The sequence below is a fragment of the Podarcis melisellensis genome (assembly GCF_964234715.1).
Source record: "Podarcis melisellensis genome assembly, chromosome: 1".
NCBI classification, from domain to species: domain Eukaryota; kingdom Metazoa; phylum Chordata; class Lepidosauria; order Squamata; family Lacertidae; genus Podarcis; species Podarcis melisellensis.
Genome location: NC_138528.1, coordinates 71895516 through 71921761, shown reverse-complemented (window position 1 = coordinate 71921761; position 26246 = coordinate 71895516). Strand labels below are relative to the sequence as shown.

At 44.0% G+C, this 26246-nt stretch overlaps 1 protein-coding gene across 4 annotated transcripts in view; it reads right to left on the bottom strand.

The window, feature by feature from the left end:
* Positions 1 to 1032: 1032 nt before the first annotated feature.
* The window catches only part of TMEM86A (transmembrane protein 86A), a 37646-nt gene continuing 12432 nt past the window's right edge, over positions 1033 to 26246 (bottom strand). The window contains exons 2-4 of one of the 4 annotated variants that reach the window (XR_014166483.1): positions 12571 to 12835; positions 6401 to 10252; positions 1033 to 5812 (exon numbers count right to left, since the gene is read on the bottom strand). Coding sequence is in view for 1 of the 4 variants with exons in the window: in XM_081904598.1 (XP_081760724.1) it covers positions 9825 to 10252; positions 12571 to 12835 (693 nt within the window). In the remaining 3 variants the exon portion in view is untranslated. The other 3 variants (XR_014166484.1, XR_014166485.1, XM_081904598.1) reach the window with 3 other exon arrangements.

The following is a 26246-nucleotide window of genomic DNA, read 5'->3' as shown; positions in this document are numbered from 1 at the left end:
AACAGTCTGATATATATATATATATATATATATATGCAGGTTTTGGTGTCCTCGGGTGTCTTCCCGTGTAAAAGTTGGGGTGTCTAGGCGACGTTTCGACGAGGTCTCACTCGTCATCTTCAAGTTTCTCGTAGGTTCTTGTCAGCTGGAAGGTTTCCTCCCCGTAGAGGTGAGATATTTGCTTTCGTAGATTTTCACGGGTACAGGAATGCAGGTTTTGGTGTCCTCGGGTGTCTTCCCGTGTAAAAGTTGGGGTGTCTAGGCGACGTTTCGATGAGGTCTCACTCGTCATCTTCAAGTTTCTCGTAGGTTCTTGTCAGCTGGAAGGTTTCCTCCCCGTAGAGGTGAGATATTTGCTTTCGTAGATTTTCACGGGTACAGGAATGCAGGTTTTGGTGTCCTCGGGTGTCTTCCCGTGTAAAAGTTGGGGTGTCTAGGCGACGTTTCGACGAGGTCTCACTCGTCATCTTCAAGTTTCTCGTAGGTTCTTGTCAGCTGGAAGGTTTCCTCCCCGTAGCTGGAAGGTTTCCTCCCCGCTGGAAGGTTTCTCACCTCTACGGGGAGGAAACCTTCCAGCTGACAAGAACCTACGAGAAACTTGAAGATGACGAGTGAGACCTCGTCGAAACGTCGCCTAGACACCCCAACTTTTACACGGGAAGACACCCGAGGACACCAAAACCTGCATTCCTGTACCCGTGAAAATCTACGAAAGCAAATATCTCACCTCTACGGGGAGGAAACCTTCCAGCTGACAAGAACCTACGAGAAACTTGAAGATGACGAGTGAGACCTCGTCGAAACGTCGCCTAGACACCCCAACTTTTACACGGGAAGACACCCGAGGACACCAAAACCTGCATTCCTGTACCCGTGAAAATCTACGAAAGCATATATATATATATATATATATGCGCTAAAACAGGCAAGCTATGCATAATAATATCTGTAAAGATGCAAGAAACTACCGTAATCTGTAATCTGCCTCAAAGGAGGTTGGGGACCATAGAGAGGGTTCTGGACATAGAGTAATGTACAAAAGCAAATCTTTTACTGAGGATTGCTTTCTTTTAAAGAAATACTTTTTTTAAAAAAGTAGCTAACTCTTTTACTCAAGAGCAACTGACAAGCACATTTATCAAGACTGCCTGCACTTTTAAGAGAGCCATGATAACACTACTGCCGAATTAAATTGCCACAATCTAAAAATGGATGGTGGTAATGCTTCTCATTAAATTGGTTCTTCCCTAATGACCAGGGTGCAAACAAAGCACTATCTTGCTCACTTTCTCCACAGTATCCCTCCATGATACAAACAAAATGAAAACACAAACAAGAAACAATCAAGGAAACATATATCTGTGCACAAAAGGGAAAGTGTAATTGTACAATACACAGAGCCAACCCATTTGAACTCACCATCTGCTAGCAGCAAATTGCTTTTCTGAACTCTGTTCAGGGAAGAAGAAATAATACTATTCGGTGAAGAAGAAATAATACTATATTCCAAAGAATTTTTAAATAATGTGATTTTGGTTCCACTCTGCCTTAATATAGGCAGCCCCCACGACAGCGGGAGATCGTTGGCAAAGGAAATACAAGGATGACAGAGGATAAGTCATCCTTGCAAATTCCCCCCAGGGAAGGAGGAATGGGCTTCACTCACAGTTTGTCTCAGTACCTGGCTCTCGCTCCAGCATGGAATGTGGGAGACAGGGAGGCTTTGAGTGCAAAACCACTTCACCTGGCGAAAACCTTCCTATGCTGCCGTTAAGAAGCAGAGATTCTCCTGTTAATTAGAGCTTAATTGAACTAAAGTACAGCCACATCCTAGAAGAGATGAGATTGTAAACTGCGGAACAAACCAACTGCAAGGACTTTGAGGTTTGAACTTGAGATAAGATTTCATTTGGTGCAAAAGACGGGGGAGGGGAGCCTACAGCTTTGTTATTTAAAGTTTTCTTCTCTACATTTATGATTCGGCAACCCTCCTCTGAATGTTAGTTCAAATTATATTTGTACAAACGAGTACAGAAGAAATAGGATTATAAATATGGAATATAACATCAAACGGAACTGTGTGTGTAATAAAAGGAAAAAGGTTAGGGAAGCTCTATTTTGCAAAAGGTTTATGATGGATGGTTAGATCTGACTCTTCCCCATCCTTTATTATTTACGAAGTAAACTGAATAATACTAAGAGGACTTGGAATTTAATTTAATTAGAAGTATATCTTCAGCTGGAAGGGAGGATGAAAGGAGTCTGTGAACTGCCAAGGAACTGATAAGGTTCTTTACTGAGTCATCTGCAGTTCGACAGACCACTCTTCTTCCCAGGTTGAGAAGAAAAATGATGACAACAGTTTATTTACTGAGACAAAGCGACTTCTGCAGCTGATGTTAAAGTTCTGGATGCAAAACAACAAAGCGCGAGACGAAGCAATGCAGAAATTTCTGGAACAACAATGGGATATCAGCTCTGCCCAAGGCATGACAGATAACAGCAACAATTGGGGGAAAGAAAGACATCTTACAAGGACAAGAAGAAACACCATAGACAGAATGATTGCCACAGAGGAAGGAGGATATAGTTTGAGTTCCTCACCTGCAGTTTTATAAATCATTTAATGTGTCGACACAAATAGGTCACTAATATTGCAGTTGTTGTATAAGGGATTATTATTATGACAGGAATGCAATTGAAACTAAGGTGATTTTGGAACGCAGAAATAAAAAAAAACCATCAAACCATCAAATCTAGCATGCAGGGGGCCACATTAACAAAATTACATAATTCAGTATTTGAATGATTGGTATTAATAATTGTATTATAAATCAGTATTGTTATAATGAGGCTGTTATTGGACTGTGATTGAAAACTAATAAAAACTTATTACCATTACATTTTTTTAAAAAATAATGTTTTAGTGATCTTCCTACATCCCTCCCTACCCTGCAAAACAGCACATGTTAATATATCTTCCAAACTAGATTTTGCAAAGTAGGGGAAAGTTTGCAAAAAGTGCAGGCACAGAATTGCAGGTCACACCCTGCAATTCTCTAGGGCAGCAGGTTCATGGTGGGAATAGCAGTTAAGCAGGCTGAATGAATGAAGATGCCAACTGATTAAATCCCCTTACTGCCCTTTCACCGTAACCAGACACAATTTCCCTCATGAATGAAATGCTGATAATATTATGCAACAGCATTAAAGGCAAGAGATTATACCTCCTGTGTTATTTTAAACCAGATCTTTCTTTCAAGACCACCAGAGCTTCCCAATACCACTGCCCAAGTTTCCCCAAGTGTTTTGATGTTGGTTTTTTGGATCACTCCCTTTTTTCTGCCCTCTCAGGGCTCCTGGTGCCTTTTGACAGCAACACAACAGGCAAAAATTCAACAGATAGTAAAGTCACAGGAGTTATAACATCACAAAAAATATAATTCTGCTCCTAGACATATCCTTTCTCTAATTAAAAGTTCGGTACATTTTTTAATATTCTGCATATATTTTTTAATGTTTAATTTAATGAAATAGAATGCATTGCAAATGCCTGTCTAGACTTTTAGCAGATTGTAGGAAATATTAAGAGAAGCTTAATGGTTTGAGCTGTTTAAGAATGGAACAATCTAGCTTGGAAGGAGTATTTAAGTATCCAGAATCTGGATAGCCATCTGTCAGTGACACTGTAGTTGTGCCCTACCCTGCAGATCTTGCAATCAGTGGTGTCCAAACTTTTTTCAAAGAGGGCCAGATTTAATGAAGTGAAGGGCCGACCAAAGGGCAAACCAAATTTGCTGAGCTTTTTTTAGGATTGAAGTTGTTGAGGTGTTTTTTTTTAGGATTTTACCCCAGGAAATAAACTGCCACAGGGGATTAAACCGGCCAGCGGGCCGAATTAGGCCCCCGAAGCGGACTTTGGACATGTGATCTCCAATGCCTCCTCTAGCTCTAGGACTCAAGAGCAGCTGTTTCCAATAAGGATACATTTAAGTTTTCTGCACATATCATTCTGTATCCCATTTTAATGTAGCATACCTAAAAATGCTATCCATGTTTTCCTGTTTTACCATTATTTCTTCCCAGGCTTGCTTTCTTTTCTTTCTTTCTTTTTAACCAAAGCTTCAAGGAATGTAAACAATCATAAATGCAAACAGAAATAAAACAAATTCTTTCTGATTGTGGTCTTAACAGCAGCAGGACATTCCTAAAGACTGGAGGCAGTATTTATATATACACAGTGACTATTTAAAGCCAACATGTGTGTACAGTGGTACCTCTGGTTACAAACTTAATTCATTCCGGAGGCCCGTTCTTAACCTGAAACTGTTTTTAACCTGAGGTACCACTGTAGCTAATGGGGCCTTCTGCTGCCACCGCACCTTTACCTCATCCTGAGGTAAAATTCTTAACCCGAGGTACTACTTGTGGGATAGCGGAGTCTAACCTGAAGCATCTGTAACCTGAGGTCTTTGTAACCTGAAGTACCACTGTATATATATGGCATACACACACATCTATCACAAGGATCCTTTCTGGCTGCCATTTCAGATTGTGAAGAGGAGGTGGTGGAGGCACTTTTCAAGGCCTGTGAAATTGTGGTGTCCTGAAATGAAGAGGGAAAAAAGAGGCCATCTGTTCTATTCTGGTTCTTCTCTAAACAAAAGACACCCATCAAAGTGAAGTTAAGGGTGTCTGGCTGCTCTAAGGGGAGGAAAAGCCTCTTCACCAGTGAATGCAAGGAAAGCGGCGGGTATGAAATCTGCTTAGCGTCTGGATAAAGAAGCGGATGGCGCTAGCCAGCAAACCGCCAAGGGGCTTTTAACAATGACTTTAAGGCTCATTGGTTGCCCATTTACAATGGGCACCCTGAAAAGTCCTCAGCCTGAATAGAATGGAATGGAATGAGGCTGAGAACTTTCCAGCCATCCCTTGTCTCAAGAGCCTTCCTCACAGGGCCGCTCCACCAGTTAGCCACTCTGAGACTTCTGCCTCAGGTGGCAAAATGCGAAGGGTGAGAGAATTGTGCACTCTTGCCCACCTGCCCACCCTCCTCCTTTGTCCGCTTGAAGTGCCCCTGCCACTCGGTTGCTTCAGCAAAATGCTCAGTGCTGCTCCTCCAGTGTTGCCCATGCTAGAATGCCTCACTCTGCGGAAGCCGCCTTCCTTAGATCAAGGCATTCAAGGTGAGGTGATTTGGGGGATTGTCAGCCCAAGACATTTTCTCACTTGAAGCAAAACAGAAAATGGCGGCTCCCGTCTCCTCTGCCACCCACAACCCCCACCGCCTCAGGTGACTGGAGGTGGCCCAGGGAAACCTTGGTGCACTGAAGGCAGCAGGAAAGACTAAAGGAGGCTGGAGAGGAGCAGGTGGCAGCAGCAGTGCCCCCCCTCTCTTCCCAGGCGGCAGCCACAGACAAGAAGTGCAGGCGGCAGCAGGTGGCATGCTCCTTGGGGGCCTCCCAGCTGTTCCCAGCTTGCCACCTGAGGTGACTGCCTCACTGAGGCTGATGGGCAGGCTAGTCCTGCTGCAGCTCCTTTGCCACAGCAGATATTGTCTAAAGCTTAAAAGGAGTATACTGCTCAAGTCTGAAACTGGATGCTGCAACAAAGCAGTAGTGGTGTGGGCCCTTTTCAAAGGCACCTTTCCCACAATGCCTCACTCTGGAAAGACCCTGTGTTCCTTGGGGTCCTTCATCAGAATGTAGCAGCACATGGGGCAGGAGCAAAGCAGAGTGTTTACACTCAGAATCTTCTTTCTTGCCTCTGTGGTTTCAGAGCCAGTCTGAAACAAGCCGCTGTTTCTCGAGTCCTGTCGATTAAGGCTAGAGAGGATCGCTGTTATTCATACTGTTTAGAAGAATTCTTTTAACTTTATGTCTTCCATTTGTTACTTCTGGAAGTCTCCACATACCATGCCATGCCCACCTGAATAGCTCAACCGGTAGAACATGAGTCTCTTAACATCTGGGTTGTGGGTTTGGGCCTCACGTTGGGCAAAAAGAATCCCGTATTGCAGGGGGTTGGACTAGATGACCCTTGTGGTCCCTTCCAACTCTACGACTCTAAGTTACATAAAATAAGCATGGTGCTGAATTGAAGAGAGGCATAGTGGATTCCAGACGACCAACATTGTGGAGAATGCATCTCGTTGTGGAGAATGCATCAGACTCAAATTGCCTACCCAGATGTTTTATTCACGCATGTGGCGTAATGTTCTCCTTGTTTCATTCATAAAAGCAATTCCTGCATTTGGTCAGAATGCACATTCACATTTCCAATGTTCTCCTCCTCTTTCATATCTGCCTTAACAATAAGTAGCTGTTCACATAAATAGCACAAGGGAAGTCAAAATTCATAGGCCATATATGAAAAAGTTAATTCAAACTATGTGCCTTACCAGGCTCAGACAGCAGAATCCCAATTCCAAATGGAATTGGTCAGCCAAGTAATCCTCCTTGGGTCTGATCCGTCGTCATCATCCTCCTCCTCCTCCCATGAACAGAGTTACGGTTTTATAATATGTACAAGATTGCAAAGTAGCCTCCCGATGAAACTTGCCCCAACATGCTGCCCTAAAACAAAATATTCCACGTGTTAGCCTGCATCCACACATAAAACTTAATCAACTAAATCATAGATGTAATCAGTGCAGGGTGCAATCCAACAGCTGGCATACAGCCAGCATTCAGTTGGCTGAGGCGCCATAAGTAGCAACCCAGCTGCCATTCTGCTCCCTGGGAGGGTTGTCCAGAGGGCAGGACTCTCTTCACTGGGGCTCTGCAGGTGTAACTGCCCTGCCAGCATTGTTTTGCTGCTTCTGCTTCCGCTTCTGGGCTGAAAAGTGGGGATTCTGTGGGTATGTTGATTCATGGGACCCCAAACCCCCTGTGTACATTTCTGGTCACCTCACCTCACCTGAGTGCTGAAGAAGGTTCAGAAAGGGGCAACCAAAAGGATCAAAGAGTTGGAGCAAGGAAAGGTTGCAACATTTGGGGCTTTTTAGGCGAGTAAGGGAGTGGTGGGGGAGACACATGATAAAGGTGTATAAGATTACGCAACATATGGTGAAGGTGGCATTTGTTGGGAGAAGCCACAATGGTTCAAGTGCTATAAGACCAACAATACTTTTGTAACACAGAGTTTCCTCCACTGATTGGATGTTGCCAGAACTATTACAGAAAGTCACATGAGCAGCTTCTACCTTAATGACTGAGCCAGTAGCAAACAATTCAACGTGTTGGAAGGATCCCTGGGGAAAGGTAGGTACTTTATAATAATTATCACTTTGTAATAATAATGCTTGTAATAAGGAAATGCCCATTACAAGATGTCAGCCACAGGAGCAGAGGAAGAGGCCTCATCCTGAGTCAGACCAGTTTGCCCATCCAGCTCAGTACTGTCTGCATTGACAAGGAGCAGCATCTCTCTCCAGGGTTTCAAACAAGGGTCCTTCCCAGCCCCACCTGAAGATGTGTCAGGGATTAAGCCTGATACCACATAGCTATGGCCCTTTCTCCAGCAATTGTAGGAATCATCAGAGGCCGAAGTGCCCAGCACAGTGGGATTATGGGAATTGAGAGAGCACCCCAGAGCTAGACTCTGAGGAACAGCGTACGCTGTAGTTCATTTCTGAATGACAGAATGTGTGTGTGGAAGTTTTATCCTGGGATATTAACTGGGTGTAGGTGTGTGCGGTCTATCTGGAATATGTGGTACACCTCTGGCAAGATGCCACTGTTTAAGAATTACTAAGGATGCTCTTTTCATAGTTTTTTTTTAAAAAAACAACAACACATAAGCAAAGTAAGGGAGAAGGTACTTATCAGAACAGGTAATTTTGCAAGCAAGGGCAGAATTCTACTGAAAGAACACAGTAGAGGGAACCTAAAGGAATGCTGTATGTTCTAACTGTAAAGACTCAAAGTAAATCAACACTTAAGCTCCTGGGAAAGGCAGCTGAGAAGCTGCAAACCTCCCTCTTCACAGGAGAAAAGGAAATGGGCCAGGAAAAAGAATATAGGTAAGAACCCAGCAGGGCTTTGAAAGTGGTGGCTCCTTTGACACAGATTCTCCTCCAACCTCTGCAGGATTGCTCTACCCATGACCTCCACTTACTAGCTTGTACGAAGAAAAATACATTGTGGTCAGTAAGTACGATGTATCCCTCAAAGTCCCCACAAACAATTAGGTGGGCACACACAACCAGGGGTCTTCACACCAATCGCTGCAGTGCGGGCCAAGCTAACCCATTTTGCAACTTGACACCGAAACAAAACAGCAAAGAAGCTGCTGACACATAACTTTTCCCCACTGCACTTCCCTGCCAATTGGATCTACTCAGTTCTGTCCAGTGAAGATGGATGAGAGGAGAGTGGCGCATTGATTGGTCTCTCAGCACTTTGGTGATAGGCTGTACCTCTCGGCAAGACCCGCAACTGCAGCTGTTGGTCTGAAGGCACCTACAGATTCTACAGTCCTGGTGACAGTTGGTGGGAAAGTAACACAATTCTTATTGTGCAACATGTACACGGAAACAGGCACATTACACATGCGCAAATACACGGAAGCCCATTGGCTTAGTTTCAAATAAATATTGTTCCCTGATCGTCCACTGTATAGAAACAATGACTTGCTAATGTTTGTCAGGGATCCACCACACAGCGCTTGTTCACAGTGACCAGACCACCTGCATGTGCAGGATATAACCCTGCCGATTCTTCCTCTTTCAATACATGGGATTTTGTCTGGACTCAAAAGTGGAGGCTGGGAGGAGAAGCTGGCTCCACGCATCGTCACTATTCCAAGTCTTTCCCAGACCCGTCGTGTAGCTATGACAGCAGGTCTGACGAGCCGGTGGTTTCCTTGGCCAAAATATTCAGCCAACGAAGCAGCTGGTGAGTTAGATTTTGAGAGCGCTCACAATGTTCTCCTGTTTGGTGCTCTAATCTGAGATTATGCAAGCTAGAAATTGCTAGAAAAACTGACGAACCATATACCGTTAACTGCGTTTCACACGCACACGTACAGCAATCTTTTCATTTCCCATGTTCCCTACCACCCACCCACCCAAGCCTGAGAAAATTGTTGCATTTTGTTGTTGCTTTTAAGCCTGCAGAACAACATGGGCTCTGCAGGATTCACATTCAGAAGAAAGGCTTTGAATGGCCCATAAATAAAATGGTTGCAGTGAATCTGGACTTCAGACTGGTTTCTCCCAGGGGCAGCCCAAGCTTTACGACCGACATAAACTCCCACAAAGTGCTCCCGTGTCCTGTTGTAGCGTTTGGGCCCTGGGGGTTCCTTGTGTAGACACACAATTGTTTCACAGTTGTACTGTAATGCACGCAAAACGGGGCTTGGTCAGGCAGCACCAAGGGTCATTTTCACATGACTTTTGCACATTCAGAGTGTTGAAGGCAAGGCTCTTAAACGCCAGTGCACTGCCTGCCCTTTCCTTCTTTTGAAACGTCGTCCTGAAACGAGTCTTCTCCTTCTGGAATGTTCAGCCTCAGCTCCAGTATTATACAAACACAATGAAGTAGTTAGAGAGGCTCTCCCTCTCATGAAACTTCCAAGATGCAAAGAGAAAGAGAGAGAGAGAGGAAAAGGTCAGATAGTTGGTTCTGTGTGAACTAAACTTCCAGTGTGGCTTCTAGGCTCCGGCAAACTGGACTGGAGAAGAGCCAGCTAAACACTAAAGATAATGCTTCGATGAAGCAAGATCTGCAATCACCGGTTCACCTAGAGTCAAAACTCTCCTCCGGGATGAATTGCAGTTACAGCACTCCCAGCAGAGTTTGAGCGCCAGCAGGCACCCCCATCTACTTCCTCTTCCTGAAGATGTCTTCCTCCCTGCTTTCCACCGCAGAAAGTGCAATGAGCATCTGAGCTGCATAGTACGTGGCCATGATGATGACCCGCGAGTAGGGCACAGGGAAGCAGAACTTGTTGACGGCGATGGTCAAGTCGGACACCATGAAGAGCACCGAGCCAATGCAAGCCGAGAGCTTGGTCCAAGTCCACAGGTCGTTGCACAGCTGCACGCCGGCCATGGCCCGCCAGCCCATGAAGCCAATCAAGGCAGTGTAGACGGCTACTAGGTAGGTGAAGGGGCCCGAGAGGTAGGAGTACAGGAAAGTGTAGGAGAAACTGGACACCAAAGTCATCACCAGGCCAGCTTTCAGATCTAGAGGCTTCATCCCAAATGCGGAGGAATACAAGATGTGCGTGATGGCAAACATCAGCAAACCTACAGAGAGGGGGAGAGAGACAAAATGTGAAGGAATGTCAACACTGGCATACACAGAGACAAGCAACGGATAGACTTTCTGGGAGAATACGTGCAGGGTGAAAAAGCTTTCACTTCTGACAGGAAAAGGCCATCTGCTCTCCCTACATTTTCTGGTGTGAGCTGCTTCTGCAGCAGCAGCTATCTGCAAATCATTTTAAGATCATCAGATCAGAGAGAACTGGTTACAGAAAACTCAGGGCCATGTGAAATAAATGCCCAAAGCATGGACACAAGGCCCTGAAGCTGATGGGAGCCATATACCTTTTAAAAAAAAAAGCTTAATTGGCAGGAAGATTTCTTCCCTCTGCAAATTAAGCCACAGATGATGGCTCCCTTTAGACAGCAGCATGTGACCTCTTAGGACTTGTGCTCCCTTCCCAGCCTCGGCACAACTTGCCAAACCACTCTCTCTTCCCACGACAGTCAACCCTGTGCTCTGTGTCAGCACATCTATGGCAGCCAAAGCCCCAGAGACCACCTCTGCTTATCTCATCTCGCTCCTCTGCCTACAAGGTGAAGAAGTGTGCCTCTGTCAAGAGTACAGAAAGGATCTCCTTCCCTTGTTCTCTGAATCATGCTGTGCCTCAGGCTACATGTCACAATCCATCTCCTTTCAAAGGAAGATTGCAGGAGGAAACATCAGGGCTCCAACGAGAGTCAGACAGAAGGTAGCTCCTGCTTCTTCAGGGGCACAAAGGAACCTATGTGGCTTTTTGATTTTTCTGGCAATAAATTTCTCCCCGTCCAATACATCCACACTGTCAAAGTTTCACTAATGCTGCTTTTAAAGGTGTGGTTCCTCCATTTGCAAAAAGCTAAATGTGCTAATCTAGATTTAGAGGCATGGGTTTATACACTAGGCTGGAGGCAGGCAATGGCTTTGATTTTAAAAAATATAGTATGATTGAACTATCATCACCGCTGTTGTCTCTGGACAGAATGAGATAATCTACTTCTTTGTAGCTCTTCTTCTCTCCCCCATAATCTCTAGTGAAACTCACCAGAGATTATCACCAGACTAAGAATTTCCTGGTTTAGTGATTAGAATGTTGGACTAGAACCGGGAAGAAACAGGTTCAAATCCTCACTAAGTCACGAAACTCACAGGGTGACCCCGTCACCATCTCTCAGCTTCACCAACCTCACAGAGATGAGAACAGAATGGGAGGGGAAATCAAGCATAGCACCTTGAGCTTCCTGGAGAAAATGTGGTATTAAATTGTAATAAACACACAAATAAATAAATTCCCCTCCAGCATCAGAGCATGTGGCAAAACTCACTGTGATGATGTTGCATCGGCAATGACTTATATTAGACAGTATAAGGAGAGGGGGAGAACGAGACCTGAGGAATGTCATTTTTAGGGGCTGCCCTGGAACTTCAGCAATGTCTAGACTGGCCCTCTGTACATCTGTTGTATGACCTTCTCTAAACTGTTGCTCAGCCTAAGGCATGTTGCCATTATTCAGAGTAATGGGTTGTATGAGAGAATCAAATAAAACAGGCTAAAAGTGATATCTAAGAAGTGTGGAACATATTGACGCATGACAGAGCCTTCTTGGTGGTGGCTTGCCATTTGTGCAATGCGCTTCCTGATGAGGTGCATCTGTCACCTCATTAACAACATTCAGGGGGAAATTAAAACATTCCAGGCATTAGATAGCTAAAAGACGATGATCCTAGCAACCTTGAAATAATTAGTTGTGAGGGTGTGCAATTACCTTTAGATGTTCTTAATGTTTTTAGATAGTTTTAAATATTCTACAGTACATGTGCTTTTATTTTATTTTTAATTGTTTTGTGTTTATATTTTGGTGTTTGCCATCCTGGGCTCCTTTGAGAGGAAGGGCCGGAGAGAAATTTAAATCAGCATATTAATAATATTCATGAAAAGAAATAATTATTGTACACTAAGGTATTTAAATATAGTCAGATAGCCAGCCAGCCCTATATGTGTGTTAAAATATCTATTAAAATTTATTTTTATTATTATTATTCCCCGCCCATCTGACTGGGTTGCGCCAGCAAAGATGTGTAAATTTGCCTCATAGTGTATGAAGATCATGGCTACATTACTTCAGCCACCTAACCCCAACAAGAGAAATGACAGACTTTTCTGGCTCTGATTCCTGATTTCCAGTTATGTGCTAAAGCTCCAGTGCAGGAGCACACATGGGCAGACATCTGTCTTACTTCCACGCTTCATCATTGACAGTACATGACACGTGCTCCAGAAGCTTAGTTGCCCAGGCCCACACACTGGTGCCCCACTGACCGTGAACGAAGTAGCCTTGCTCTTGCCAGATGAGGAAAGCATCTCCTATAGATGAGAATATCAAACCAGCAAGGATTCTGCAGGCGCTGCGATGGGCCGTCAGGAAATTGATCCCGTGCGCCAGCAGGAAAACCCACAAGCAGAAGATGGGCAGACACTTGATGAGGGCACTGAACCAGGAGGGGCTGGAGGTGGGCAGCCAGAGGACGAAATAGACGCAAGTGGCTTTGAAGAAGGGGACAAGTTTCGGGCCTTCACTCTTCACCTGGGGTGGGGAAAGACATACACACATACAAGATGATGAGCTGTGAGTTTGTTTGCTGAAAAAACCCCCAACCACCTGAAATCCATAAAATCATTCCGCAGAGACTACACAGAGCCTGTAAAATTACCAAATTGCTCCCTCGTTGCTTCCCTTTCATTCAAGATTCCTGCTGACCAGCAGCAATTCCAAGAACAAAGGCTTCTTGAACTTTACCATAGTTCTTTTTCCCCCATTGTCATCAGCTGCACAGTCTCGAAACCGCTCCATGCCAAAAATAAGGGCTTAAGAGATTTCGTTCATTCCCCGTAAAGTACAAAAGCCCTGGAAATCAATCTTATTCATTAAAGTGACCTTAAAGAATAATGCTGCTTAGGGCCGTTTCTAATGTTGCCCCACCCCTACCCTTGTGGAAGATCCAGTGTAATTTTTGAAGATTTCACACACGCATTCTGTTGTGTGCATATGTTGGGAGCTGCTGCCATTTGCGCTTTCCCAGTGGTGGTGCATGCCGTCGAGGGGCCACAGGTGATTCTCAGAGCACGCAATGCACATTCAAAGAATCATAGAATTGTAGAGTTGGAAGGGACCATGACAGCCATTCTAGTCCAACCCCTTACAATGCAGGAATCTTTTCCCCAGCATGGTGCTCAAAACTATGACCCTGAGATTTAAAATCTCATGCCCTATTGACGGAGCTATGCTCATTCAAAAGATTCCAGGCGAAGTTCAAGGTTGAGTGCTAGTTTTTAGCTTGGCCTCAATCTTAGTCAATAAACATAAGTCTGCATACATTTAAATGACTCAAAACACTCAAATAAGGTTTTGGCTTTCAGGTGGCAACTATATCACTGTAACATGCTGTGGCAATCACCGGACATTTGACAGTCTATTGATCCCTGTGCCACCACTGTGATTGCTTCTCCACTGCCACCAACCTGTTTCTCTTCGGTACACACAGAGTCCAGACAGTTGTTAACATTAAATCAAATAAGCAAGTTTATTTTATAAGCATTAACAAGGTTATGGTTTCAGATAATTTTTCTTGTCAGTTTCTTAATCTTAGTTTCTTTACCGGCCTACACCTTCCTAATAACTTCTGACTGATAATCCCAACTGTCTATCTGTTTCCTCCTAACAGTTTCTTTCACTCTCTCACATCAAAACTAGACCAACCCACAGACTTATCCTCTCTCTTCCTTCTCCAACTCCCAACTGACTCCCAACAACTCCTCCCCTTGGGTTCCCACTGGCCAATCACTTCACACTCATTTAACCCTTTCCTTATGACCCACCTAGGAGGGCAAACGCCACACATGCTATTCAAATCCTGGGATCATTCTGTCCAAGTCCCAACGCAACAAATGAAGGCTGCAGACCACAGGAGCTTGGCAGATGCCATCCCAAAGCTTTCAGAAATAACATTAAACATGCTGCCCAGGACCATATTTAATCTCATATTGTATTAGCCCATTATATTTTGCTTCTTAGCTGTCAGCCTCACTACCAACTTCAACTCCAACCTTCTGTACCTAGTGAGTGGGATTAATTTCTGAGAAAGCACACAGAGAATCAGACTTAATTTGCTTACATGGGGCACACCCACAAAATGGTTTTTCTATCAGCCCCACACTGGGCAGGAGCCAATTCAATGTTGAGAGAAAGCATGTGGCCCAGGCTTTATGGACTGAAAACAATTGCTTTCCAGGAAAAGCTGCCATAAATATCACATGGAGGAAAAAGTTTGAACTGGACAAAGCTCCCTGTGAAAAACAACAGAGCTCTGGGAATTTCTCACCTTTCCCATGCATCTGCTTAAATAAGCACAATCTTGACATGACAAAAGCAATATATTTCATTTCATTTATTTATTATATGTATATATCTTCCCCCCTTCATCCAAGGATCATATGTCCTGGTGAGCAACCTGGCTGCCAAATTCTTTACCAGCCGAAGTTTCCGAAACATCTTCAGAGGCAGCCCCACATATTTACAGCAATCTAACCTATATTTTAAATGGCACTTAAATACCCGCTAAAATTCAGTGCTGGACACCCACACCCACCCCAGCAGTGGTAACTATTGTCATTCAAGGGTGGGTTATTGGCAAAGGTTTAACTGACCAGCTCTTTTCAGTGTAGTGGGAGATCCTTGGGTTCAATGAAACAACACAGCTATTGAGATGAAAGACAATGCAGTTTTTTGTCTCATGTTTGAGCTGCAGGTGCAAATTGGCAATGTCTCATTGGCACAAGATCCAGTTCAGAGACAATGGCCTCAGTTCCCGTGTCACTCTATGGTCTTTTAAATGTGTTAGTAGGAGGGAGTTAACGGTTTGTCCACAGACAGCTTTCTGGGTCATGTGGCCAGCATGACTGAACCGCTTCTGGCGCAACGGAACACCATGACAGAAACCAGAGCGCATGGAAATGGCGTTTACCTGCCTGCTGCAGCGGTACCTATCTACTTTATCTACTGGCATTGGCATGCTTTCGAACTGCTAGGTTGGCAGGAGCTGGGACAGAGCAACGGGAGCTCACCCCGTCGCGGGGATTCGAACCACCAACCTTCTGATCGGCAAGCCCAAGAGGCTCAGTGGTTTAGACCATGGTGCCACCTGCACCCCACTATTCAGAAGAATACTACCTCTGACAATGGAAGCAGAGCACTGGCCAGCAGCCACGTATAGCCTTATTCTCCATAATTTTGTCTAATCCTCTTCTAAACCATCCAAGTTGTTGCCATTACTGCCTCCTCTGAGTACAAATTCCACAGTTTAACTAGGCCCTGTGTGAAGAAATATTCCTTTTGTCTGCTCTGACTCTTCAGACATTCAGCTTCATCAGATATCCCTGAGCTAAAACTACTCTCTGCCCACTTTCTCAATAATATGCATGCATAACTTTACACACTTCACTGCTCTTCTGTAAACCTTGAATCCCCCCCCCCCCCGCAAGCATGCCTTGGCCTCTCTCTTGTTTCTTAATGGCCCCATTTTGGCTGCAAAACCCCAGCGGCATGCACCATCAAAGTTTGCTGTTAGAAGGAGGAATACAGTGGTACCTCTGGTTGTGAACGGGATCTGTTCCAGAGGCCTGTTCGCAACATGAATAGAACACAAACTGCCTCAGTGCGTCTGTGGACGTGTGGGTCGCGATTTGCTGCTTCTGCGCATGTGAGTGACATCATTTTGCACTTCTGCGCATGTGCGAGTGGCGAAACCCAGAAGTAACCCTTTCCAGTATTTCTGGGCCACTGCGGGATGCAACCTGAAAAAAAGTATCATGAAGCAAACATAACATGAGGTATGACTGTACAGTGGTACCTCAGGTTACATGCACTTCCGGTTACATTCTCCGCTAACCCAGAAATAGTGCTTCAGGTTAAGTACTTTGCTTCAGGATGAGAACAGAAATCGTGCTCCGGTGGCGCAGTGGCAGCAGCAGGAGGCCCCATTAGCTAAAGTGGTGTTTCAGGTTAAGAACAGTTTCAGGTTAAGAACAGACCTCCAGAACGAATTAAGTACTTAACCCGAGGTACCACTGTACTCCTCTCCAAAGAGCAATCTGTAACATCCTCCCTTTAACTTCTCTGTCACTGAGAACAAGGACAGACATCAAAACTTGCAGAGGATTTGATAATCTGAGGTAACTTTCCCCAGAACAACATTGCCCAAAGACGGGTGGGTTTTTTGGTTGTTGTTTTTTTAATGTCCTGTTGGACTGTGTACAAATTTCATTTGAAGTCTTCCAGTCAGTTAGATGAGGTCACAAGTCATCCCTCCCTTACCTCCGAGATCTGTTCATGCTCACAGCCTACAACTAGCTCTATGATTACCTCCTGGTTCTGCAAAAATAAAAGACTTTTGCAACACTTCAAAGCCTCCCTCCTCAGCTGACTGGAGCGGCAGAGTTGGCAGCCAGTAAGGCTTGACTTTTTAAAGAGCAAACAATGGTCATTTGCCAGAAGAATATAATTAAACCCTTGGCAATTGGCCTTGAGATTCTGGACTTGAATGTATTAGTGCTTTAGTTTATTTGGCACTGGCCGGGGAGGGGGGGCTGGTACTGCAGTGGAGGTGCAGAGAAAGGGGAAGGGAATTAATCAAAGTGGCATTAAAAAAGGGTGGCTGCCTATCAAAGGGAGAGAGAAATTCCTTTGTAGCTGTGCACTGCAATAAGTCTTTGCACCCAGATGCTTTAATGAAAAGACTATTGAAAAAATATTATGAAGCAGGGCATTATTTAAATAGCTGGATATCATTATTAGAGGATTCTGCGGTTTAAAGAGTCACTTGTTTAGAAAAGGTGGGAGCTTTTATTGCTCTTGGAACTTAGTCCCTATGGAGGACTAGAAGATAAGTGAACGATCAGTAGTGATGCAATGGGTGGGATGCAGCCACCCAGTGGCGTAGCATGGGGGTGCAGGGGGGCCGGCCGCATCGGGCGCAACATCTGGGGGGTAGGGGGCGCAAATCCACAGGTTAGGGGGCGCAAATTACTTGCCTTGCCCCGGGTGCTAACAACCCACGCTACGCCACTGCAGCCACCCCACCCCTAGTGCCAGGATTGCTGCTGCTTATCTGAGTGGGGCTGTGGCAGAGCAGCAGTGAGTCCTATATTGGCTCCCAGTACGTTTCTGAGCACAATTCAAAGTGTTGGTGCTGACCTTTAAAGCCCTAAACGGCCTCGGCCCAGTATACCTGAAGGAGCATCTCCACCCCCATCATTCAGCCTGGACACTGAGGTCGAGCGCTGGGGGCTTTCTGGCGGTTCCCTCACTGCAAGAAGTGAAGCTACAGGGAACCAGGCAGAGGGCCTTCTTGGTAGTGGCACCCGCCCTGTGGAATGCCCTCCCATCAGATGCGAAGGAAATAAACAAGTATCTGACTTTTAGAAGACATCTGACATCCCTGTTTAGGGATGTTTTTAATGACTGATGTTTTATTGTGTTTTTAATATTTTGTTGGGAGCCGCCCAGAGCAACTGGGGTACCCCGGCCAGATGGGCGGGATATACATAATATATTGTTATTATAATTGTGAGGTCAGCACTGCTGTTAATGCAATTTGTGTAAAACTGGCGATCTGGATACTGCCTTAACTGCATGGTGCTATCTACTCAGAAATAAGTTCAATGAGATTTATTTCCAGGTAAGTCACTGTAAAGCAAATATGAACTGTGCAAAATCATACACACAATTCAATTAACTGTCAACGCTATTATTCAAAATCTCCAGCATTTTCCTACTAAGAATAGTCATTGTCTGTCATAAGAAGGTAGAGAAAATTCTAATGCTCTAACACGGAACTTGTTATAACCTACTCCTTAGCAAGTTGTGCAGGTTAAGGATATCCCTGCAACGAGCCTTATTTTTTTATATATTGCTGTATAGCAGCAACAACCAAATGCTGTCTCTGTCTAGCTGTCCATCTGGATTCTAAAAAAAGATTTGCATTGATTGAGGAAACTGCTTAAAATGCAGGAAAGATCATGACCACAATTGCAGAGGACCTTTATGCAACAATAAAGGCAGATTTCAACTCATCATACAACTTAGATATAATTAGGAACAAGGGAGAAATTTGATGTTGTTTGCATTTTAATGAGAAACTACTCAATTTACACTTTGCGAACCAAGTGACAAATCAAAACACAACCATCCTTCAAAGTTTGCAGGCCTCCAAATTTCACAATGAAGTTTTCCAACCAGAAAATGTGTTCAAAACTGTATATATTAGGGGATTTGTGCATAAAAAGTGAAAATAACTCAAAATTTGAGGGGAAATTGCTTGCAAAAATGTATATATAAGAAGAAATTGGAATAAATACTGATGGATTTTTATGAGTTTTTAGTGTTGTTGTTTTTATTTTTAAAAAAGCAAATTGCTGCAGAACTGCATTAAGACTTGAAAAAAATAGAAACTGGGGGGAAGCCCAAATTGACTGATTCATCTATCCCTACTCCCTACATATCATCTCAAAATATTTAACAACCGAGATAACAAAATTATGCCCTGCCACTTGTTTAGTCACTGTGTCACAGATGCAACTATGGATGGATGGGCTTCAGGTGTTGCTTAGCTTGAATTAACATTAAAACCCTGATTTCATGGCTGGTGATGATGTAGGAAGCAACATGAAAAGAGACAAAAACCTAACTCATTCTCTTCCTGAGATCCAATTTCCCTGCACTAAATGTGGGCATGTTCTAGTTATTAATCTGATCATGTACTGTTATGCAAGCAAAAGTGTTTCTCACAGGAAGTTAATCACACCAGTGAGATATGAACAGGATGAGGGATAAATGCCTTTGCTGCCTAGCATTCCTTAGGGCATCATCAGGATGGAAGATAATATGGTATCAATATAACTATATCTGCGCTTAGCAATACCTTTTGAAATTATTACGAGGCAAGGAGAGTACCATAACAAGTTAGCATACTATCATTTCCTATTTGTGCACAGTCTGTTCTGCTCAGACCCAGCCCTACCAATTAAGCAAGCCAAGTAGGGTAGACTGTTTTGCATTGCCAAAAAAGAGGGTTTGCATCACCCAAAAACAAGACAAAAGAGGGTCTAATTTGTATGAAGTTTGCAGATGGGCAGGGTACAAATAATAAATTGTTGTTGTTGTTGTTGTAATTTTGGACATGCTTTTAGACATGTAGGGAAAATAGCATAATTAAATTAAATGTAGAAATAATTAGCATAATTAAACACACCTCACCATGGCGTGGAAGGCACCACCAGGATATTTGTGTGGATGCCCAGACTGCTGACTGAGTGCTGCCAGATGTTGATGGGCAACAAATACCACTGTTGCCTCATTACATGAAGCATCGTTTGAACACCACAACACACAGTGCACAGTTCCTGTTGGCAATGCCATTTCAGGCTGATATCTTCCTTCTGCATCGTCCTACATCTTAAATGTGCAACAAGCGAAACTACCTTCTGCATCGTCCTATGTCTGAAAGTGTGACAAACAAACTAATTAGTAACAAAAGGCAGCCAATGGTAGAATAGTTCTCAGGATACACCCTTGTGTACAACTGTGCATTGTAATCTTTGGACTTGGCAATCCTTGGACTTTACAATACCAATACATATAGAAGATATGATATGTTGCCATCAGGAACTGTGCTTTTTGATATAACGATTAAAATTACAGTTTTATTACATATCATGTTATGTTACTTTGCAGCTAGTTACGTGTGTGTTGTGGTGTTCAAAAGCTGTTGATGGGCAGCTTCAAGGCCCTCCATCTTGGTTTTTTTATGGTTCCTTATCTTTGAAACTTTTATATGCCTGTTGTTTTAGTCCATGGAGTTTTCTTGGCTGGGATACTGGAGTGGCTTGCCAGTTCCTGCTCCAGGTGGATCACATTTAGTCAAAGCGTGCTGGAGGAGACTCTTGAGAGTCTCATGGACTGCAAGAAGATCAAACCTATCCATTCTGAAGGAAATCAGCCCTGAGTGCTCACTGGAAGGACAGATCCTGAAGCTGAGGCTCCAATACTTTGGCCACCTCATGAGAAGAGAAGACTCCCTGGAAAAGACCCTGATGTTGGGAAAGATGGAGGGCACAAGGAGAAGGGGACGACAGAGGACGAGATGGTTGGACAGTGTTCTCGAAGCTACCTACATGAGTTTGACCAAACTGCGGGAGGCAGTGGAAGACAGGAGTGCCTGGCGTGCTCTGGTCCATGGGGTCACGAAGTGTTGGACACAACTAAAAGGCTAAACAACAACAACAAATCTTTGAAACAGATTGAGCAGTTAGCCCTTCAAATAGAGGACTATCCTCTGTAAAGTAGGCCACACACCATCACCTCAAAGCTGAGGCAGCCCATCAACAGCAGCTTGTTCATTATTTACCACAACATTATTATATCTTTGCCACATTTTGATTTTCTGCCCCAGGCACCAAAACTTATTGAACCACCTCCGGTGTCCTTTTTCCCAGAAAACCAAGCTAGCACAGAAAAGTTCTAATGCTAAAGGAAGACTCTGGGACTGAGACCTAATGAAGACTTTCAAGCTTCACAGCACATATTCTCCAGAGACGGTTCATTATTTATATCACAATCTCCCGTGAAAAGAACACAGTTTGTACATTACCAAAGGAAAAAAGGAAAAGGCACTGTTTTATCAGGTTTCATGACATTCTAAATTTTGCCTTGCTGAGACTAGCAGGCTGAAGGAATGGGTAATGAGATACAGAGATTCAAGGCCACAGCTTCAATTAGTCTGATATTGAACTTTTGTGGTGGGGAGCAACCGGAGGGGTAATGAGGTGGAGGACCAATATGATCTCTATGCCCTTGAAGAGCACAGGCCATGTCAAAACCGCAATATATATCAGGTTGACTGTTTCTTGCACCAGTTTATAATATGACACATGATCAAATTTGGCATCCAAAGAATCTCAGAGTTGCCATTAAGTTATGCCTAAAGCCAAATTAAAGCAGAGTGGTGCTGCGGGCGCAGCTCAGGAGTAACAGCAGGCAGTGGTGTGATAAGGCCTCTGCAGAAAGCTCTGACTCAGCCTTTGAACAAGCTCCAACACCAAGAGGTGTCGGTCTTAAAATATATGTAACAAATAGATATATTTAACAGTGCATCGGCAATCCTCGCGTGAAGGGTTCATTGGCAGACTTTATGCCAAACCGAATAATGCAGAAGACGGGCTGAATAGAAGCACAACTTTTTTGGCACAGTATATTATATAAATATAGTCAGCTGGATACAAAAACACCCTAAGTATGGCATCTCTCGGAACTACTAAAAATTCAAGAACATTTTGCATTGGATGAGCAGGAAAACGAGTTGTGGAAAAGTGACCATGATTCTTGTCTGTGTGGAGATACCAGGATTGTGTACAGACCATTATTATAGAGGAGGGACAATCAATGCACAGAGGCAGTGCATCCCGTTTCACCGCCTAAGGCAAAATGGAAAATGCCTGCCCTGCCACTCCTGCCGCTGGTGCCATACCTGCTACTGCCAACACTGCTTTCCACTCCCCCTGCTGCCTCTGACATGGGCAGAGAAGCAGCGGCAGTATCAACGACAATTTCAGGCAAGAACTCACCCAGTTTGTTTGAGATCTCACCCAAATCGCATGAGATCTCTCGTGCTTGAGCAATTTCGGGCACGGTTTAAACCAATACCGGCACCCCTTCTGCAGAGGTGTCAGGGTGCCCACGAAGCTGCCATATCGGGGGTTGCCACTGCTGAGGCAGCCACCTCAAATCTGCCTACTGGATGAGCTGACTCTGCCAATGTGATGTTCTTCAGATGTTGCTGAATGACATATCCCATCGGTTCCAGCCAGCTACATGCCCTTCATGATACAGCAGCAGCTCTATGAGAAAACCGGCTCTGCAGGAAAACCAGAAAGGTGAAGCGGCAAATTCAATATTAAAGGGAACATGTTGGTTGTTCCTTCTCCAACTATTTTCATTAGGCCGAAACTTATATCTGTGGGTCAGTTTCCTCACAACAGAATGGTTGACCCAGTAAATATGACTTTAAATAATTTCATTAAGCAAAATGATCCACAGCCTTCGTTCTACTGGGTGTAGAAACATGTCAAAATGTACCAATTATCTTATTAACCTGCCTACACACTGCGAACATAAAAACAACCACCTTCTTAGTCTCCTTGTGTCCCTGGGTTTCGTATCACACTCTGGAGCATCAACAACTGGGCCGAGAAATGTTTCGGGGAAGAGCTACTTATGCAACAAGGGTACCAGCTTTGCCTTTGCATAATTTTCTTCTACCTGCCTGTGAAGTAGAGAGGCAAGTGAGGGCTTGATAACTGGGTGGATCCAACTGCTGGGTCAAGACCCACTAGTAGGATGTGGCCTAATCCAAGTTGAGTTGCAAAAGGAGCACCACCACCACACAAATGTGTGTTAAACAATTAAGAAATGGATCCCCAGGTGCACATTTAGGTTAAATGTGGATCCTGGGTCTGAAGAGGTTGAAGGTACCTACCCTGTATAATGGTGTCCACACCATATAAAGTGTTAGTGAGACAAGTGATTCCTTGAGATGTTAAAAACAAGAGGTTGTCCTCAAACTTCCTTATTCTCTCTCGCATCTCTCTTGATTAACTCTTACATCATGAAACTCCAAGACGCCTGGAATTAATTAGTGGTAGATAAATCAGACACCTATTTCCTTGAACAAGCTACAGCTAACCCAAGAAAAATGTCTTGTGAGCTGATCACTCCATCCTGAGCTGATCACTCTTCTTAATAGGTCAGCTGCCAGATCTGTCACAGCAGGTGATCAAGATGAGAAATTAGTCCATCAACAAATTATCCACTTCACTAGCCACAGCCCAGTCTGTCCCAGATTCATTCCCAAACATCACATCCCCTCTCAAATTTCAGTAACAGTGAACCCTTAGTCATGGGTTGTGTTGGATGGTTTTTGAATGCTTATTCTCACACAGAGTATGTACCTGGGTCCTTTGCAAATATTATGTCCTCCAAGAAGTCCCAAATACACATGAGAAGTGCTTCTATTTGCACACTGCTGATCAGGAGGTTCTCCTATCACGCATCACAAGCTACTCTTAGAAGATCTCCTGAAATTAAAAAGCACTTTTGTCCAGAAATATGGAGGTCTAGAGAAGATCCTGATTCTGGCTTATTATTATTAACAACATAGTGTTCTATAGGCTATCGGTAAAAAACCCAGCACCTTGCCCCCAAAGCTCTTGCCCTCTAAATTTTGATGAGGGAGAAGGGCAACAAGGTGGGAGGAGAGAGGACAACAACAGACAGATGTGAAACAAAAGCAATCCCATGTGTTATTTCAGCTGGAGATCAGGAGTGACTCCAGACAGACAGCTTTCTATATGGTAAAGATGCCAAAATTCACCAGGCGTGAGAATGATCAGTAAAGAACATTTACACCATATGGGTAGTAATACAGATAAGTGAGCAACCATACCTTACCACACAATAAAACTGCTTGTGTGCATTCACCGAAGGAGTGAAGGTTAACATCAGGATCAATGGGGGTTTCCAAGGTGATCTAGGATAGCCATTATTAACAGACTGCAAATTGATTTTTGCTTCCGATAGCTCCAGCATGCATGAAAACTGCATAAGACCATAAAAACTAAAAATAGCAACCCTATTCTGTTGCAAACAGGAAATGATGGTTCTGTTTAAGATTCTAGCCAGGCTCCTTTCCCTTGGAGAAGACATGAGTCTATTATCTCTGTGAATTGCCTGGAGGGGCTTCTGCAAACCTGCTCAAATAGCTCTTTCAGACTACTGCTACAGGCAAAATGAAAAGTGGTATAGAAATTTATCTAATAAATAAACTCTCAAGCCATGTGTACACTTGTCAACAAGCAAAAATTAGTAATGACCAAGGCTTCAGTCCTTGGAGAAGACATGAGTCTATTATCTCTGCCAGTTGCCTGGAGGGGCTTCTATGGAATTCAACAGAAGTCAGTTCTAAGTAAACATTAACATTCCACTGAAAACAGAGAGGATTCAGTTCGGTGCAACTATCTTTTGGCAATGGGTTCAATGGGACTTAGCTAAGGTGACTTCCTCTGTGGATTGAAGCATTTCAGTATAAACAAACAAATGAACCATTTTATTATTTGTACCCCGCCCATTTGACTGTGTTGCGCCAACCACTCTAGGATGCTTCCTACAAATATAAAATAATGATAAAACATAAAGAAATACTAATAAGTAATACAGTGGTGCCTCGCTAGACAAAAAGAATCCGTTCCGCGATTCTCTTCGTCTCACGGTTTTTTCGTCTTGCGAAGCAAGCCCATTGACAGCTTAGCGGATTAGCGCTACAGCTGTCTAGCGGCTTCTAGCGATCAGCTGTTAAGCGGCTTATCAGCGGAACAGCTGATAAGCGGCTTAGCAGCTTAGGAAAAGGGCAAAAAAAGCAAAAAAAACCCATGGGGGGCGCAAGATTTTTTTCGTCTTGCGAAGCAACCCCATAGGGAAATTCGTTTTGCGAAGCACCTCCAAAACGGAAAACCCTTTCGTCTAGTGGGTTTTCCGTCTTGCGAGGCGTTCGTCTTGCGGGGCACCACTGTAAATGCATTATTGCCCTTGACATCATTTTGCATGTTATGCTACTAGAACACATAAAGTAGCATAAGTTCTTATGCCAGCCTGCATGCATTCTCAGTTTCCTTTCCACTATGCTCAGTGCCAGCAGCTGGGCACTAGTAGAAGTCCACAAGGGCTCAAAAAGGCCCCTCACCAGAATGACCCAGTCAAACCCCAAGTCATTACCCTTCCCACTGTCTTAGCAGAGGGCGGGTGCAGGTGCTGTTTTTGAATGAGAGCAAAACTCAACTCTCGTCCATGGTGGCTCCCCAGTATTGTAATTTGCCCCAAATGCAATGTGCCTACTTACACATCAGTAACACCTAGCCTACAGATTTATGCCCATGACTAAATAGCTGTCTGGAGACTCACCAGGTAGGGTGGTGAGTAGTGTTATAGTGATTGCAGTTGAATAAATTTTTTAAAAATATGGTATCATCGTGGCTATTGGGGACATGGGTGCTGGGCCCACTGACAGCCCCATGCTGAGGGCTGCTGGAAGGTTGGTGATATCCTTGCTTTTCTCCACAGTTTGACCCATAATGCTATTTGTTTCCTAAGTATAGATTTGTACTGAGGATCTTGATCCTCAGTTTTTAATCCACAAAGCAGAAATTGTTAACTACTCGCTAACAGCAGCGTTGTGAGAATGAATTATCAAACACATTTGAGATTCAAATCCTCCTATTCAGCTCTAATATGCATAGTAATAACTTCACACTAGAAGAGTATGACAGACATTTTTGGCATGGATGATATTCTCACAACACTCCCATAGGAAATACAGCCTAGGAGCCAAAGGAAAGAGATATTGGGGTCACGGTGAATAGTTCAACATGGTGGATAGCTCAGTGAAAACCTTAGTGGTGTGTGTGAAAACGGCTGATTTTGAGGAACACAGGATGGGGTGGAAATTGTTGCCTCCCTATATCCCTACTTCAGAATAAACTTGTGCATGACTGCACTGTAGCTAACCCAACACTCCTACTTCAGCTACTTTGATGTCTTGAAACGTCTCACATTCTCCTCAAAACGGTTCTGCAGACCCCAGCCAAGGAGGTGGGCTCCTAGACATTACAGAGGAACATTTCAGTGATGGCCCTGCATTTTCCAGTGATGTTTAGTTGTATCTTCAGTGGTGAGAAAAAGCATGACTCAGAGACACTCTCTATGCACCATAGCTGGGTCCTGGCATCAGACCATGCCCTTGCCAATATCTGCTTATTCTCCATGTTCAGAGCAAGCAGCACCTAAAATAAACGCATGACCCTCACATGCTCCATGTTCCAGATATGGAACTGAG